Raw genomic sequence first — 15,851 nt, 5'->3', positions numbered from 1 at the left:
CAGTCTTTCACTTTTAAATGCATAACGCAAGCACTCATAGACAGACACAAACATACACACACAAGGATTAATTTCCCCAGAAGTCAATCAGAATGTCTTTGGACTGCGAGAGGAAACCTGTTCCACTTGCCATTTCAAAATGTTAAAGCAGCTGCAATTTCAGCATATGTGATCTGCGTGCTGCTTGTGAGACTCCCTGCGTGATGGTGACGGTCCTCATGTCATGTTCTATTTCTCTGCCTTACATCACATAGCAGTAACAAGCATATTCCCTCTTTCCCAGAGTGAAGAAGTACCTGCTCAACTCTCAGCAGTCTTTCAACAGCTCGCCCTTGCACTCTGACCACAGCTTCTTCTAATTCTAATGTAATCCTTTCCTTTCCATGTCAAGGAAGAACAGACAGTTGTTTACAATGACCAGACTATTACAGCCCCGCTCAAGGGTACGACAACTCAGCTTGGTGCAGGCAGTCATCAATGTTTATTTAGCACAGCAGGATGTGACAGGAAGGATGGCTTGGCCACAGCACCCTCACCTATGATTCAATTACCAGGAACCAGAGACGGAGCCCTTTTCAACTCCTGCCCCATTTCTGCAATGTGTTTTTGCTTTCACCCTCCCCAATATTTTAGCTGTAGCCCTGAAATAAGATGAAAAAGGCACACGTGGCTGCTTGCACCGACTGTGCCCCAAGTCGAAGGACAGAGCGTATCTCTCACGCGAAAGGGCTAGACAGGATTCGCTTGGTCGCCTAGCAACCACCACACATTCTTTATGAGGTACCTGCTTTGCTTGTTAAGGAGCTGGACAAGGTCACGTTTCAAGTGCTGCCACATCTCTGTCCCAACTACTTGCCAACCCATTCTCCTCCAGGCTTTCATAGTGCCCCCCTCCCAGGCTGAGAACAGCCACCTTCAACTATCTGCCCCAGTAACTTCTTTTGCTATCATATATAGCATAATAATGAAGATTTAACAGAACAGACCTAAAAGCCATGAATTCCTTAACTAACATTTTCTATAAACTGATAGTTCTATAAAATAAACTCTTATTCTTCCTGCTGATCTTTTACTCTCTTAAGGTTAAGAGGAAAGTGAACAATACATCTACATTCAGAACAAAGTATTATTACCCCCGGATATTTTATCATTTAGACGAGGTTCTAGGAATTCAAAAATCAGAATACTTTGAAAACCCCTTGTTAAAAGAAGAAACCATTGTCTCCGGTTGCTGATGGTATGCACCACCTATCCTCATGTTTTGGAAATCAATATAGTGTAAAAGAAGGTTGGAATATAGGATCTACACGCATCCAAGAGATATTACCTCTTTCCTTTTTGGAGGAGATGGTTATAAAAGCTGCATTTGTTTATCTTTTCAATGTTCAAATGATCACTGAATCACAATTTCCCTCAAACTCTCAGCCGCTTTTAATGACACTACCCAAGCTTGTAATTATCCCTCACTACCAATGGGATGGCTCTTCTTATCTCAAATTTCTATCATTTACCATTACATATTTGTTACCATGTAACTGAGGCTAATTTCATGGCAAACATTCACAACTTCTTCAGCCTGTGTCATGCAGCAGCAATCCAATAGCACAGCATAGTCATTCCGCCCATGCTAGTTTTTAATCTTTTTAAATTATTTCCTGAGGAAAATTGTTTTTTTTCTTTGCTCAGATGTTTGAAGGTTTCATGCATTTCAGTGCTTCCCGCTAACTCACCGAATTTCTGGAGCTGTCTCCACTGTCCTCGTCACCAGAGTCCCTCCGATCCTCTTCATCCATATAACTGGCATTGTTTTTTCCATATCCTGCTGAGACGAGTCCTTTGCGACTGTCTGGAAAACACAGACAAGCACTCAGGCTCTGGAACTGCCAACTACTACAGAGGTCTTTCTCTCACCATAAAGGAAGATGGCTGATTTGTTTTTATTTAACCTATCTTTTTCAATAATGGTGTGTTCTGGTGTGGAACTGAACAGGTGCTGTAAAGGTTACAATTACACCTTGGGATGTGTTGTAGAAACATTTCTGGGAAGTAAGTTATGCTGACATAATTAACTGGATGGACATATAGGGACCACCAACTGCAGATCTAGAGTATAATTATAATTCTGAAGCATTAAGGCAATAACTCCTGAAGTACAATTAGTTAAGATCTTGGATAAAGTAAAACGCAATGGATTAAACATCACAATTGAGAGAGCTGCTATGTTTAAAATACAGAATAATTTAGGAAGCAATTCTAAAATCTTAAAAGTGGTAATTAACTGGCTGAAAAGAATTTCAACAGTCACTCCAGATGGGTAAACCAGGAAAAGGTGACTGATCCAAACACAGGCTGAAGTCTACAGCTCAGATGCCACAGGTTCAGACCCATGTCAAGTTAATAACAGTGGGTAAGAATATATAAGGATTCCCAAGTGACAAGAGGGACTGGGATTAGTAAAGCCTCTTTATCTCCTCAGTAGTGACCCCAGTTCTCCTTACTTCCAGGGCACCTGCAGGCTTGTGGAAAGATTATCGGGAGATGTGCTTCTCCTCCTTCGCATGCTAACTGTCCTGTCAGGTTTGTGTTTCTCCCAGGTGTGCTATAGCCTAAAACCTGAGATAACTGCTGACAACCACAAACAAACTAGGACATACAACAAACAGAATTTGCTGCAGATTGTTAAATCTAAAATGGTTTTATCTTTGTGTCATGAAACAGGGAAGCTTGATTTGCAATCGACACTACATTTGAAAATGCACTGGCTATTAATAAAAACAGGAAATTTATATTATTAAACATACATATATTTTTCCAGTGTGGAATAGAACAGGTGCTGTATATGGTAAACTTATACACGTGATGCGTCGTAGAAACATATCTGGGAAGTAAGTTACGCTGACATAATCACCGTTGGTTTTCGAACAGAGAAGCTATTTTTGGTACTTTCAAATTCCAACACAGCAGGTTGGAACATTCTACATCTCACCGGTGTAACGTTTCTGAAACAATTTCTTCATGCCAAAACGAATAATAACTTTTTCAGGAGGTTGCGTGCAATTGGTAGAAGGCTATTTATAAGCATACGCTCCACTGTTGCAAAAACTGCACTGATTATAGGCCTAATACATAAATGTTGTCTCAGCTTTCAGGTCTTGACGTTTTGAAGTTATGTTAAGATATATTATTTCATGATTACGCTTTTTTCTGTTTTGGCCTTAAGAAAACTACCTATGTCGGCCAGACAAATTCTAGAATCCTAAAAAATTAACTCCTTGAAAACAGAAATTCCAAATAAATTTAAATTCTTAATAATTCGTAAATCTTTCTACACTGTTTAAGAACCTATTTGGGGTATACATACAGTGAATAAATGAAAAAACAAAAGAAGCATGCTGCAGTGTTGTCTACTGAAGTGAATCGATCGCCACAGCTACGTCTACATCACAAACGCTAACCTCAAAGTGCAGCGCACAAACAGCTCCAAAACACCGACACACTGAAGTTCGATCCTTACCAGGTTCCTCATTCTCTGTATCTGACTCCTGTTCCGATTCGTAAGCCGCTAAGGACGACAGTAATGTGCTTTTCTTTCCACTCGCCATTGCCTTTACCACAGTTCTTCCCGGTCGCCCCAAAGGCGTCATCACCGTGCGCCACCCCGCTGGCCTTAAAAAAATAAGACTTTTCTCATTGGTTAACGTCATCTATCTGCAGTATGGACTCGCAAGCCTTAGCTTCTTCGCTCCTAGCAACCAGTAAATGACTGGAAGTTAGTGGCTGTACTCGTCTATAACAAAATAAACTTAGCTTGGCATAGTATTTAGACCTTCCTTGACTGTGAGGCTGTCAGTGTTGATTGTATGCTGCTCCAAGTCCATGCGGACAAAAAAAGCCTTAGTCTGCCTTAGTCTCTGCTTGGTATCCAGATACCACTATACATGCTGTACAGTCTGTCCTACTGCGTTTTGTCTGGAGCTGTTGCGTTGCTTTTCCAGTTTGTTCGTGGCCCTTGTTTTATTGTGTGCTTGTTGTAAATAAATATGATATTTTGTACTTAATCTTTTATGTATGCTAGGACAATTATTATTATAAACAACAATGGTAAAAAATATCACCATTAGCAGACATTACGTTTGCTATAGCTGTTGTTATCAAATAATCCTTGCGATATGCCAAATTTGTAACAACTACATAATTTCTACATAACATAATCAATATTTTTTTTATTTTGTAAGGAATTATTAATGAAAAGGTCCCTACAATACATTAACTATTTATCACATTCACCACCTTGGTTATTCCTTAATTTAACTCTACAGTAAAATTAATTTACGTATGTGTCATACGACTGTGAGTGGGTGGATGCACAAAGAGTTAGTAATGCAAGCCTCTGGAAATCTGCTACATGGTAATCCAGGGCTTGACCTAGTTGCAAGGCTGTTGCACTTTGTTGCGAAGGAGGTCGTGGTTTCCCAAATCATTCAACACAGTATCGATTCAAATCAAGACACAAGAAGGAAGCTTTGTCAAATACAGTCTACAGCTCACAAGTTGCTCTGTCACACAGGTTGTCCTTCGCGCATGTGCAACACCAGGCAATTTATTAAATTAGATACGATTAAATACGATTCAGTGGGTGAAGGGTCACATAAATGTAGGCTAAGCACATCAGAAATATTTTAAAATGTCTATGGTTTATTGTACATTAAATTAAGCGGGAGAGAGATGATTTTTCATCAGGTTACGTGGCGTGATGTCATCTAAAAGCGCCTAAGAAGTTTGGAAAACAAAAAGTTGGACGCGGCGTGTGATGAATGGAGATTTTTATACTTTTTCTAAATTGTTGACACTACAATAGCTTGAAATGTTTGTTGTTATAATTAATAATTACTTACAAAAAACACATTGCAAATAGCTTGTATGGTTTTCATTCATTTTTATACCGTCGTTACGTCAGTTTTTGCTTAAAGTGTAGCAGGATAACCACCATTCTCGTTTCGTTCCCGAAAACTAAAGGTGTTTAGCTAATGTAGGCCGTGAAATGGTGAAGGTAGCTTACAGTACTATCAGTTTCAGTATTTTGTGTCCTCTGGTTCCTCTAACAAAAATAAGAAAATCCTTTGGAGGGACAAATATACATTTTATCTGGCGATGATTTCGCTGTGGCAGATAAGTATTATCATTTGAAAAGACGTGATCTAACTTGGGAAAGGAGAACTTTATGTATTGAATAAGAAATAAACCAAAACAAATATTACATGCAAAGGAATTTGAAATGGATCCTGCTAAAAAGAAGAGCTCATCGGCCCCTCCCACCATCAACCCGAACTGCAAAATCCTCCGGACTCTGAAGGATGTGTTTGGGTTTGACTCGTTCCGATCATCGCTACAGGAGAAGGCAACCAGGGCGGTGCTGCAGGGTAATCCAGTGATTATAAAAGCTAAACTGTAGTTGGTGAATTGTACTGGAAAGGTCTGTATGGGATTGAAACAAGACTATTATTATTTAAGCAGCTACTGTAATTTCAAGTTCTTAAATCTTAAATTTTAAATCAGGTCAGTAGATGTTTCATACTAATTTTGTAGATGTACTGAAGGTAAAATACACGTTCTATAGTGTTTTGAGCCTTTTCAGGTTTATCTGGAGAAAAGATCTTGTATATAGGCCAATATGAAGTATGTACGAACGGCCAGAATATCTTTCAATGTATTAAATGCTAGCTGTAATGTAATGAGTGCAGCATACAAGTGAATAAGTGTTTTTAAAAACGTAACACAAGTACTGTATACCTAGCAATATAATAAACATTTCTGAAATTATGTAAGGGTCCTTCAAATCCAGTCTGCTCAAATTGTCTCCAACTATTAATTATTTCAATTGACACTTATTCTGATAAATATAACTGTGTGCTATTTGTGTAACTATATAGGCGTGGATGGTATAGACCACACGCAGGATTGGTGTGGACTGCAATGTTATTATTTGCATTCAAGACAACTCTTCTGTAAAAGCAGTCTTCTGTTCTGGCAGTTCAATTGGAAATCATTTTTCTTTCATTTATTTGAATTACTAAGATGGAAAATGAAGTGTGACGTAGAAAACTTTGAAATGCAGATCTATATGTAGTCAGACTGGGAAGAGAAAGTATCTGTTACCTTGTACTATAAAGGAGGTGGCTTGACAGTGGCCTTGTGGCAGTGTTGTGAAAAAGCAGTTGGACTTAATTTGGTCTTCTTAGAGGTTTAAGGGTGCTGTGGTGACTTATCCTTTACTTTGTATTCTGGCTCTGCAGGAGAGAAGGATGTGTTTGTTTGCATGCCCACTGGCGCTGGGAAGTCCCTCTGCTACCAGCTGCCAGCTGTCCTGACCAAAGGGATCACCATGGTCATCTCCCCTCTTATTGCACTCATTCAGGTAACTAGATGGCTGACACCCTGGGAATCTTATCTGTATCCAAGCAAAAACATACAAATGAACAAACTGGAATCCCTAAACTGACCTTGATGTATTTGTCTGAATCCTAAAATGATTCTGTGGGAAAGAATAAAAGAGCCAAACAAAATGTTAGGATATAGAGTTAAAAGTATAAAATTTACATCATTGTACAATATACCTAACAGTAAGACATCATTTAGAATAGTGTGGACAATTTAAGTCACCACGTTGCAAAAATATTACTACACTTCAATCAGTACAGAGAAGGGCAAATACATACATTCATATACTAAAAGGAACGTTCGGTACTGACAGGCTGAAAGATTAAAAAATGTTTTGATCTTAAATGTGGAAGATTTCTAGAGGGCCTGGTTTAGGTATTCAAAATCTTGAAAGGTGTTGACAAAATTAATCCATATTAATTCTTCAGAATCAATGATGAAACACAAATCATAGGATACAAGTGGACATTATTGGGAAGGATGTTTGTAACCGAGTACACAAAGCACTTTACACAAAAGGTTATGGAGGTCTGGATCAAGCTGCCCTGGCTTCTTTTAAGAAGTGACTGGAAGAGATACTTGGATCTTTCAGCTACTATCCTACATAGTACAGTATTCTACAGTAGTATAGTATTCTACAGAGATAGTCCTACATGGTAACTAGCCCTAACTAGACGTAGGTAATTATGTTGACTTCCAGTTTGATAGAACTACACGGCAGGGATATGAACAATTACTACTTTCGTTGTAAAGGCACATTTTCTTTCAAAAATTAAGAATATCACGCTGTGCACAATAATAACACTGTGCAGCGTTTGTCCTGGTGCACTGATTGAGAGGAATGAGCTTGCTGTTTCTTTCTCAGTCCCTTCCAGGATCCTAACTTCAAAATCCACATCATTTCAAGTGTTAGATATTTTTTTTTTAGAAACCGAGCAATATTGTCTTTCTCCATTACACGTTTGTTTCTATATTATTATCTTGCTTCACTTACAGGATCAGATAGACCACCTGCTGGCTCTGAAGGTGGCTAGCTGCACAATGAACTCCAAAACCTCAGTGCAGGAGCGGAAGAAGGTCCTGGCAGACCTCGAGAGTGAGAGCCCTCGCCTCAAGCTCCTGTACATCACCCCGGAAATGGCAGCATCCCCATCCTTCCAGCCCTGCCTGGCCTCGCTGCTCTCCCGCTGCCTCCTGTCCTACCTGGTGGTGGACGAGGCTCACTGTGTCTCCCAGTGGGGCCACGACTTCCGCCCCAGCTTCCTGAAGCTGGGTGAACTACGCAACCAATTGCCAGGGGTGCCTTGCGTGGCCCTCACAGCCACAGCAAACCAGAGGGTACAGGAGGATATTGCACACTCCCTTTGTCTGCGCCAACCCCTCACCTTCAAGACCTCTGTCTTCCGGAGCAACCTGTTCTACGATGTCATCTTCCGGGACCTGCTCCCTGACCCCTTTGCCCACCTGCATGGCTTCTGTACGAATGCCCTGGGAGGCCAGACTGCAGCTGGGGTAATTATCCTTCTATCATTCTATCACTCCTTAATTTCCTCATTCCCTTTCAGTTGTTCTCATCCACTAATTCAGCCCCTCTCCATCCTCTGTCTCAGACACGCTCCCTCATTTTTACTCTCACTCTCGCTCTCTCTTTCATTTAATCCTAAAATCCAGTGTCCTTACCACCTTTTCTGTCTTGCCAGCCCACTCATGTTCAGTATTAATCATGTCTGGAGAGCAGTTATCCACACATTACTAGGGACTCCTGCGCAGACTGTCACACCTGGATCTCTCCATCATATGATCGCATATCTCTCCATATATGCAAAAATTAACATATTCTTCTGAATGCCAGTAACACAGATGCAGACTCATTGATCAATTTTATCAGTTAATCAAAATGTTGTCACAAATATGATCAATATATAAAATCCATGTAAAAATCCATAGAGTTCATTTTCCTAAAAATATACAGCACATGCATGCACAAAATTATACGTTTCCTGTGATGCTCAGTATATATGTAGTGTTAACTGTAAAATATTGTGGGGAAAAATGTTGATAATTCCATCATGGGTGCTATGAGGCAGGCGCTTGTCCAAAAAAAAGATTTCTGGAGCAATGGTTTTGTTCAGTGTTGAGATGTGAGTAGTGTCCCATTAATAGGAATCTAAAACCACAGAAAAGCTTCAGAAATTCTAATCAGCGTATTGCCTTTGCTTTTTGATTTGGTCTGCCAAGTGAAAACAACAGTTTTTATGGCTTTTTTCATCAGCATCCTAGACATGCTTTTTGGATTTTGTCTTTTTCATTCTATAATTGGAGATGTGAGCTCTAACACAACTCCCAATCCATCTGTGTGTGTCTCTCTTCTCCTCAGGGTTGTGGAATTATTTATTGTCGGACCAGAGAGAGTTGTGAGGAAGTGGCTTACAAGCTCACTTGCCAGGGAATCTCTGCTAAGCCTTACCATGCAGGTGCGGTACAAAGTTCCTTTGTTTGGCTAAATCCCTGGGCTTAGCTATGTGTGAGGAGGCTGTCCACAAGAGCTGTGTGGGATCTGCATTTTCACAAGCTCAAAGTTTCAGCTGTAGATTATCTGTAACACTTAGTTATTACTAGTATTGACCAAATCAGTGATCTTGCCTGTTTCAGAACAAACTACTTGTTATTTCTACGAGAGAAAAGGCTTTTGTTCAACATAGATTGTAATAGTTTCTTGATTTGCTCTTTTATCAGTACGAGGGGCTCAAATTTAGGGGATCTCCCCTAAGCAGCACAGAAGAGTTTTGTATCTAAACTATTTAAAGACATACAGTTCGTGTTTTCACATGATTCCGACCAAGATCTCTTTCCTCCATTCTGCACAATATTTTCCACTTTATTGGAAAAAATAAATGGAATGGTTGGAAGCAACTTTAATTTTCCATAGTCCTTATGATTTTGGTGTTGGAATCTGGTAATTTAGTAAAACGAAAAGCCTGATGATCTTTTCATCAGGCCTAAAAGCCAGCCAGCAGCTATATCGCCCAACCTGCACCTCACAACTGGCAACCTACCGAAACTAAGCAGGAGTGAGCCTGGCCAGTACCTGCATGGGAGACCTCCTGGGAAAGCTAACGGTGCTGCTGGAAGAGGTGTCAGTGGGGCCAGCAGGGAGGGCTTACCCTGCGGTCTGTGTAGGTCACTATACTGTAGTGAAGTGGACACTGTTCTGTAAAAAGGCGCCATCCTTCGGGTGAGATATAAAAATGAGGTCCTGACTCTCCTTGGTCATTAAGAAATCCCAGGGCAATTTTCAAAATGAGTAGGGGTATTACTCGGGTGTCCTGGCCAAATTTCCCTTCATTACTCTGTTGTCTTCCCCACTGATAGCTGATGTGTGATGAGTGTATTAGTGCACTTAGGCTGAAGATTGAGTCCCCATGACCTGTAATGTGATTTGAGCGGAATGTCCAGAAAAGCTCTATAAGTGTAAGGAATTACTTATACTGACATACAGAAGACATGGTGGATGGATGGATGGATTAATACCCTCATTCATTTATTTCCTTTTTTTTATTTTATAATGTTAGCATGCCCAAAGGGGTTGGACAGCCAGTTGACCTTGGACCCCTAGAGGTTTCTTTTCTCCTTACTAAGGAGGTTTTGGTTCCTCTCCTCCGTTGTCTTCTGGTCTTCTATTCTGTATTCACTATAGGGAGCTATATAAAAATTAATTGAATTGAATTATAATTATTTTCAGGCCTGAAACCTGATGACCGCACAACTGTGCAAAACGAGTGGATGGAGGGCAAAGTGCCAGTCATTGTGGCTACCGTCAGCTTTGGCATGGGTGTGGACAAGGCCAATGTCAGGTCGGTGTAACTATTCTTCTTGTCAACCTATTAATTAGACCTTTAAATATCCATTGATTTTGCATTTGAAAAAGTTAAATACTTCATACTTAGCGTGTCAGTTTTCCTGTGGCATTTTGTATTACTATGTTTTAGTAAAGCTTGCAGTTTTGAAGTATGTACAAATATGCATCAGTCTCATGTCTGTCTCAAGAATGACAATCAAGCACACCTCTACTGAGAGATGACTTGTTAGAAAGCTCAACATCATATGCACTCTGGCCAGCAGAAGTGTGTGAGTGTCAGTGCAGACCTTCTGGAGGTTTTGGACACCCGTCATTTGTTCTCTGCCCCTGAATGAGAGAGATGGTTCATGTTGCCAAGTCTTTGTGTCACTATTGTGTCAAACGCAGATGAGATGTAACAACGTTCCAGTGCTAAAAAAACTGTACATTTTCATGTTTGATATGATTGAAAAGGCCATGTGTGTTTTTAGATTTGTAGCCCACTGGAACATTGCCAAGTCACTGGCAGGCTACTACCAGGAGTCGGGGCGCGCAGGCAGAGATGGTGCACCTTCCAGCTGCCGGATTTATTATTCCCCCTCAGACCGAGACAAGATGACCTTCCTCATCGGTAAAGAAATTGCTCGCACCCAGGTAACTCAGAGCTGTTCCTGATCTTTCATAAAGAGTACCTGAATGGAACAGAGCAATTCTAGTCTTCTCTGTGGGATGTTTTTTTAAACGTGGCAGTGTCACAAGATGTGGTGGGTTATTGAGGTTATTGTGTGTGCATGGCAGTAGCTGGTGTGCATCAGCAGTCAAGCTGTCTTATCACTATAATCTTAATGTACTGTCTCAGGGGTTCATTTAATTTCTGCTCTGTATTAACTCTTTTAATCTCCTGCTTTCAAATCAAATATTGGAAAACTGAAAGAGGGTTTATGAATTCAGGGGTTGCAAGATGGAATGATGAGAGAGGGCTGGAGAGGATCATGAAAATCTCATAGAAGAAACCTGGGAAAAATGTCCTGTGGGTCTGTAGGAGCAATAGACATTGTAGGTGTCTGAGGATATTGTCCTTCTCTCCCTGTTTCTGTAGAAGGTGCGTGGCTCAAAGAAGGAACATGATAATGCCAGTATCAAGGACTTTGAGGCCATGGTGGCTTTCTGTGAGCAGGCAGGGTAAGTGATGCCACTTCAGTAAGGGCTTCCTGAATTTGACAAAGGAAATGTTTGGCTCAAACTTATTTCCCTTCTGTAGATTTTATTGCTAATTGGAAATCCAAGTACGTGGACTATGTTTTTTTTTAGTCTGGGACTAGTGCCAGACAAAAAACTATTTTTGAAAGGGCTTCCTAAAGCTGAATGCGAAATGATTTAATGATGTGTATACTGTACAAATCAAATTTTGAAACACCACAGAGAGAGGATAATTGGAGAACAGTAGTGTCTTCTCAGTAATTCCTAGGTTCACTAATACTGTATGTTTGCATTCTGAACTGATAACTATTTGTATTTGATAGTATACACCATCAGTATGGTTCCTTAATGATAGGCAAAGCACAAAATGGGTAAACCCCACAAATAAGTAAATAAAATTAAGGCAGGGTGTTTCCCAAATACTTTAATAAAACAAGATGAATGTAAGGAGCAAAGCATTCTCGTACCCTGATTTCATATCATGGGTAGGTTGATTTATTATTAAATAACTGAAAGACAAAGAAGAAGTGTTTACAGCAGGTCTGGGATTTTGCCTGTACTTGCCAGTAACATTAGAAATATGTTTCTAGTTCCTCAAATAATAGCCATCTTTGTTTAGCAATACTGGCGACAGAACAGGGTAGATCAACTTTTGTGTGTGTGTGCCTTGTTGTTGGAGATGGGTTTCATCTTCCTTAGCTTTGTGGCGGTGTTTATGTTTCATGAGCTGCTCTATCGTACTGTGGCAGTCTGGAAAAGGATTTCTTTTGTGCAGTAGTATTTATATGAAATCAAATTCTTAAACGGTTTAATTCAACATTTAAACACTATTTTTGAAACATTGGAGTCTAAATCCACTTTTGTGACACCAATTGCTGCAACCTGTGTTGAAATGAATTGTAGTTAAAATGAAAATGTAGTTTTGCTGAGGCATCTAGAAATTGCATATTCTTGCAGCTCCGTCAGTGGTCTTTAGCCTTAGAGACGTGCTTCTGTCCATAGCAGAGGCTTGTACTGCGTAATCTGTGTGGGGTGGTTAGAGATCCCTGTTCCTCCTCCTCCTCTTGGGTGGCTTTGTGGTGCAGCAGCCATATATGAAGGCGAAAAGCACAAGAGCCAGGAAAAGCACCATGAAGGCAGCAATGACAGCCAAGCCTCCAGCTGCCCACGGCTCTCTCTGCACACGCTCCCACACCCTGTCCAGCAGAGTCTTGGCCTCCTGAACATGGTCCTCCAACATACTGCAGAACACAGGAGAGCACGGGGAGAGGAGTGATGCAGGCATAGCAGCGGAGCACAGGGCCCTGACACAGGAGTGTTACACAGGCACAGCATGAGAGCACAGCGCAGTAACATGGAAGTGACACAAGGACACGTGGGCACTGCAGCAGAGCTCAGGGCTCTGACACACGAAGTGACAGACAGGCACAGCAGGAGAAGAGCACAGGGCTCTGACACGGGCACAGCAGGAGAGTACTAGAGTGACACAGAAACGCAAAGCTTTGACTGAGGTAGGCACTGCAAAAGAGCTCTAACATGGGAGAGTGAAATACTGACACAAACAGGCTTGAGTTTTGTTTTACACCAGTTAATGCAACTAAAATGTTTTAGATTGTGCCCTGCCTGTGAGCTTTCAGTATCTTAGGGAGTGCTGCATCACACCTCTGAATACAGAATAACTCAGTTGCAGGAATTGTGTGGTTCACAATGTGAGAAACCTGATGGCTGAATGTTGCTTAAAAAATTGTTGCTGAACCCAATATATTCTATATTATATAATATATTCTATATTATTTATCTGGAAAAACATGGTTTCAGTTACAGATTTCACACCACAGGTTAATATTTTCATGAACCCACACCCCTTATCATCTCCATGTGTTGTAGTTTTGGTATTAACCAATTAATATTAATTGAAGCAACAACCTAATCCAAGTGCAGTATCTGAATGAGGAAAACCTGATGATTAACTTACTTATTGCAGTATAAGAAATATAAACATAAAGCCTTTGCTTACTGTTAAATTTTAAACTTCATCCAATGCCGGATTGTATTCTATCAATGATTTAGAATCTCTTTACAAAGGTTTTGCCTTGAATTCTTATTACAGTTGTTTGAATCCATGTACAATGCTAAATCTGCTTCAGAGTACTTACCTTTTTATGGCCAGTTGCTATTGCTGACGCAATCTCTTTTTTGAATATGAAGGTGAAAGTAAAAATTCTCGTCTGTTTTTTGGGAGACTGATATATCAGTATAGATCTGTTTTCTCAGCAGTTACACAAGTTTGTAATGTACAATTACTGTAAAATGCACACTAGAACATTAAATCGTCAGAATGTCGTCTTGGGATTCCTTAATGAAGTTTGGTTGTCTTTGATCTTGTATATCCTGGGAAAACCTGAGATGACAGCACAGCTTTCTCTAAAAGCACCTGGGTGTTATGTTAATGGCAGTATTGACACAGTGGTGAGGTATGGGCTGCCTTATCAGAAGTTGATAAGCAGGAGATATGGTACAGAAAACAGCTCCACCTAAGGCACGTGATTAAGAGAGAGCTCTTGCAGAAGTATACAACACAATTTCTTGGCATGTGTGTTGCAGTTGCTGCAGGAGGTTCTGCTGAATAGTGTTGATTCAATCAATTTGAGCATTATGGATTTTTTACAATGTCACGCAGTTCAGTATGATGCACTGAGCTGATGACGTGACGTGTGCAAATCTGACTCTAACCTTCTTCAATCTAAATTCTTTGGAACAAACTAGCCCTCAGAGCCACATGGCAGCACTTCCCAGTCGGCAGTGGACTTCAACCCTCCCTGTGCAGCATTTAGACAACTGCGAACACACATTTAGGGAATACAGTTCACATTTATGGATTGGCCTCTCCAGGAAATGAAACAGGTGCAAAGCAGAGAACACCTTGGGCGGGATGCCTGTCCATCACACGGCACACACGGAAATAAACTCACACATACTCACTCCAATAACAATAACATGGGGAGAACATACAAACTCTGCCAGATAACACCCCATGGCGCTCCGCAGTGCTAACCACTGTGCCACTCTTTAGCAGACCCATCATTGCTGATTTTAAATGTTTTTGAAACTCTAATAGTGTCTAGGCAGATACCATCATTTTTTTCTATACAACTTGTAAAATACTGTGAGAAATGATTATGTTGTATGGAGGTTGGCAGATCTGCTTTGTACAATGTACAGTTAGAAATGAATCAGACCCTTGTATCGTCTGTATGTTGTGATAACGGTGATCTTGTACCTCTATGTTCCAAAATAGTTCAACTAGATCCATTAACCAGAGCGTTTTTGCTAGTCTGATTTCAATCATTTCTGTTGTTCCTTTAAGCTCAGACAGTTTTTGGATGTAACCTTTATTGCAAGAACGTAAAAGAAAATGGAACATTGAGACAAAGCTTGATGCTCATTGTACTACCAATTTTACTAGTACATTGTTGTATAAAGTAGTTCTCACATGTGTATTTTCTCATTTCCCACAATACTTTTTCTTATGCAGTATGCTTTTGCTAAATACAAAGCAAATAAAACATTAAAGTAATCTATGATTATCAATCAAAAAGTGTACAAGAAGAGAAAAATGTTCAGATGATTAAGGCACTACTTAGATTCCAATGATCCTGGTTTCATGGTGCTGTACACTTTATTTGCATTCTGTATTTGAGATGTAGCTATTCCATAGATAAATATGCAGGTATGCATAATATTATGTTCATCTTTCTAATATTCTAGTGTCATCCATGCACACTGTCTTTAGCAGGTTATCTTGAGCTCTGAGTTAAATTAATGCTGGTGAGAACAAAAGAGAGGTAACAAAGAAGGAATCCCTCCAGCCCATCTAGCACATTGGGTTGTTAGTGGCTATCTGGTCTGAGGACCTCATCCAGCTGGCTCTTGAAGGAAGCCAGGGATCCAGTTTCAGCAACATGGCTAGGGGGCTTGTTTCACACAGTTTGCCTGTCGTGATGATATGTATTTTGTAAGGTCCACAAAGACATTCCAGGTACCTGTTAGGTATCTGTTAGCTAATAGTACCTATTAGCTCTGTGGTTGTTGTCATTGATTTTCCTTTCAAGTCCCATAATTGTACATTTTTACTAGTTCAACTTGGTTTATGGAGATAGACTTTGTCTGAGATTTTGGTTTGAGTGGCATAGAATACTTTGAAAATACATATTTAATATGTATGAGAACTATTAATAAATCCTTTATTGCACCACAAATTTAAAAAGTGCAGTAATTTGCACTGTGTAATCTAACAGTTTACTCATTTTTGTACTATTACTACGATAATAAAACCTTTTTATGTAGTACCTTTAAAAGCAATCCTATGAAAGTG

General features: G+C 40.1%; 2 protein-coding genes across 7 annotated transcripts in view; one reads left to right on the top strand and one right to left on the bottom strand.

Moving 5' to 3' along the window:
* sap30bp (SAP30 binding protein) overlaps nt 1–13,914 on the bottom strand; it is a 48,199-nt gene extending 34,285 nt beyond the window's left edge. For 2 of the 4 annotated variants that reach the window (XM_088599512.1, XM_088599513.1), the window contains exons 1-3: nt 13,633–13,911; nt 3,515–3,666; nt 1,731–1,846 (exon numbers count right to left, since the gene is read on the bottom strand). In XM_088599512.1, coding sequence (XP_088455638.1) covers nt 1,731–1,846; nt 3,515–3,644 — 246 coding nt within the window. In that variant the 5' untranslated portion in view covers nt 3,645–3,666; nt 13,633–13,911. Of the gene's footprint in view, nt 1–1,730; nt 1,847–3,514; nt 3,667–13,632 lie in introns of those variants that run through there. The other 2 variants (XM_088599515.1, XM_088599516.1) reach the window with 2 other exon arrangements.
* Nucleotides 4,636–15,851, top strand: part of recql5 (RecQ helicase-like 5) — a 43,293-nt gene continuing 32,077 nt past the window's right edge. The window contains exons 1-7 of one of the 3 annotated variants that reach the window (XM_088599511.1): nt 4,636–5,420; nt 6,294–6,415; nt 7,435–7,950; nt 8,816–8,912; nt 10,181–10,292; nt 10,768–10,930; nt 11,376–11,458. In XM_088599511.1, coding sequence (XP_088455637.1) covers nt 5,276–5,420; nt 6,294–6,415; nt 7,435–7,950; nt 8,816–8,912; nt 10,181–10,292; nt 10,768–10,930; nt 11,376–11,458 — 1,238 coding nt within the window. In that variant the 5' untranslated portion in view covers nt 4,636–5,275. The remainder of the gene's footprint in view (nt 5,421–6,293; nt 6,416–7,434; nt 7,951–8,815; nt 8,913–10,180; nt 10,293–10,767; nt 10,931–11,375; nt 11,459–15,851) is intronic. The other 2 variants (XM_088599510.1, XM_088599509.1) reach the window with 2 other exon arrangements.

Source organism: Lepisosteus platostomus, chromosome 11 (genome assembly GCF_059453375.1).
Source record: "Lepisosteus platostomus isolate fLepPlt1 chromosome 11, fLepPlt1.hap1, whole genome shotgun sequence".
Classification (NCBI taxonomy): domain Eukaryota; kingdom Metazoa; phylum Chordata; class Actinopteri; order Semionotiformes; family Lepisosteidae; genus Lepisosteus; species Lepisosteus platostomus.
The sequence above is the reverse complement of the archived record's forward strand: the minus strand, read 5'-3'. Positions and strand labels throughout refer to the sequence as shown.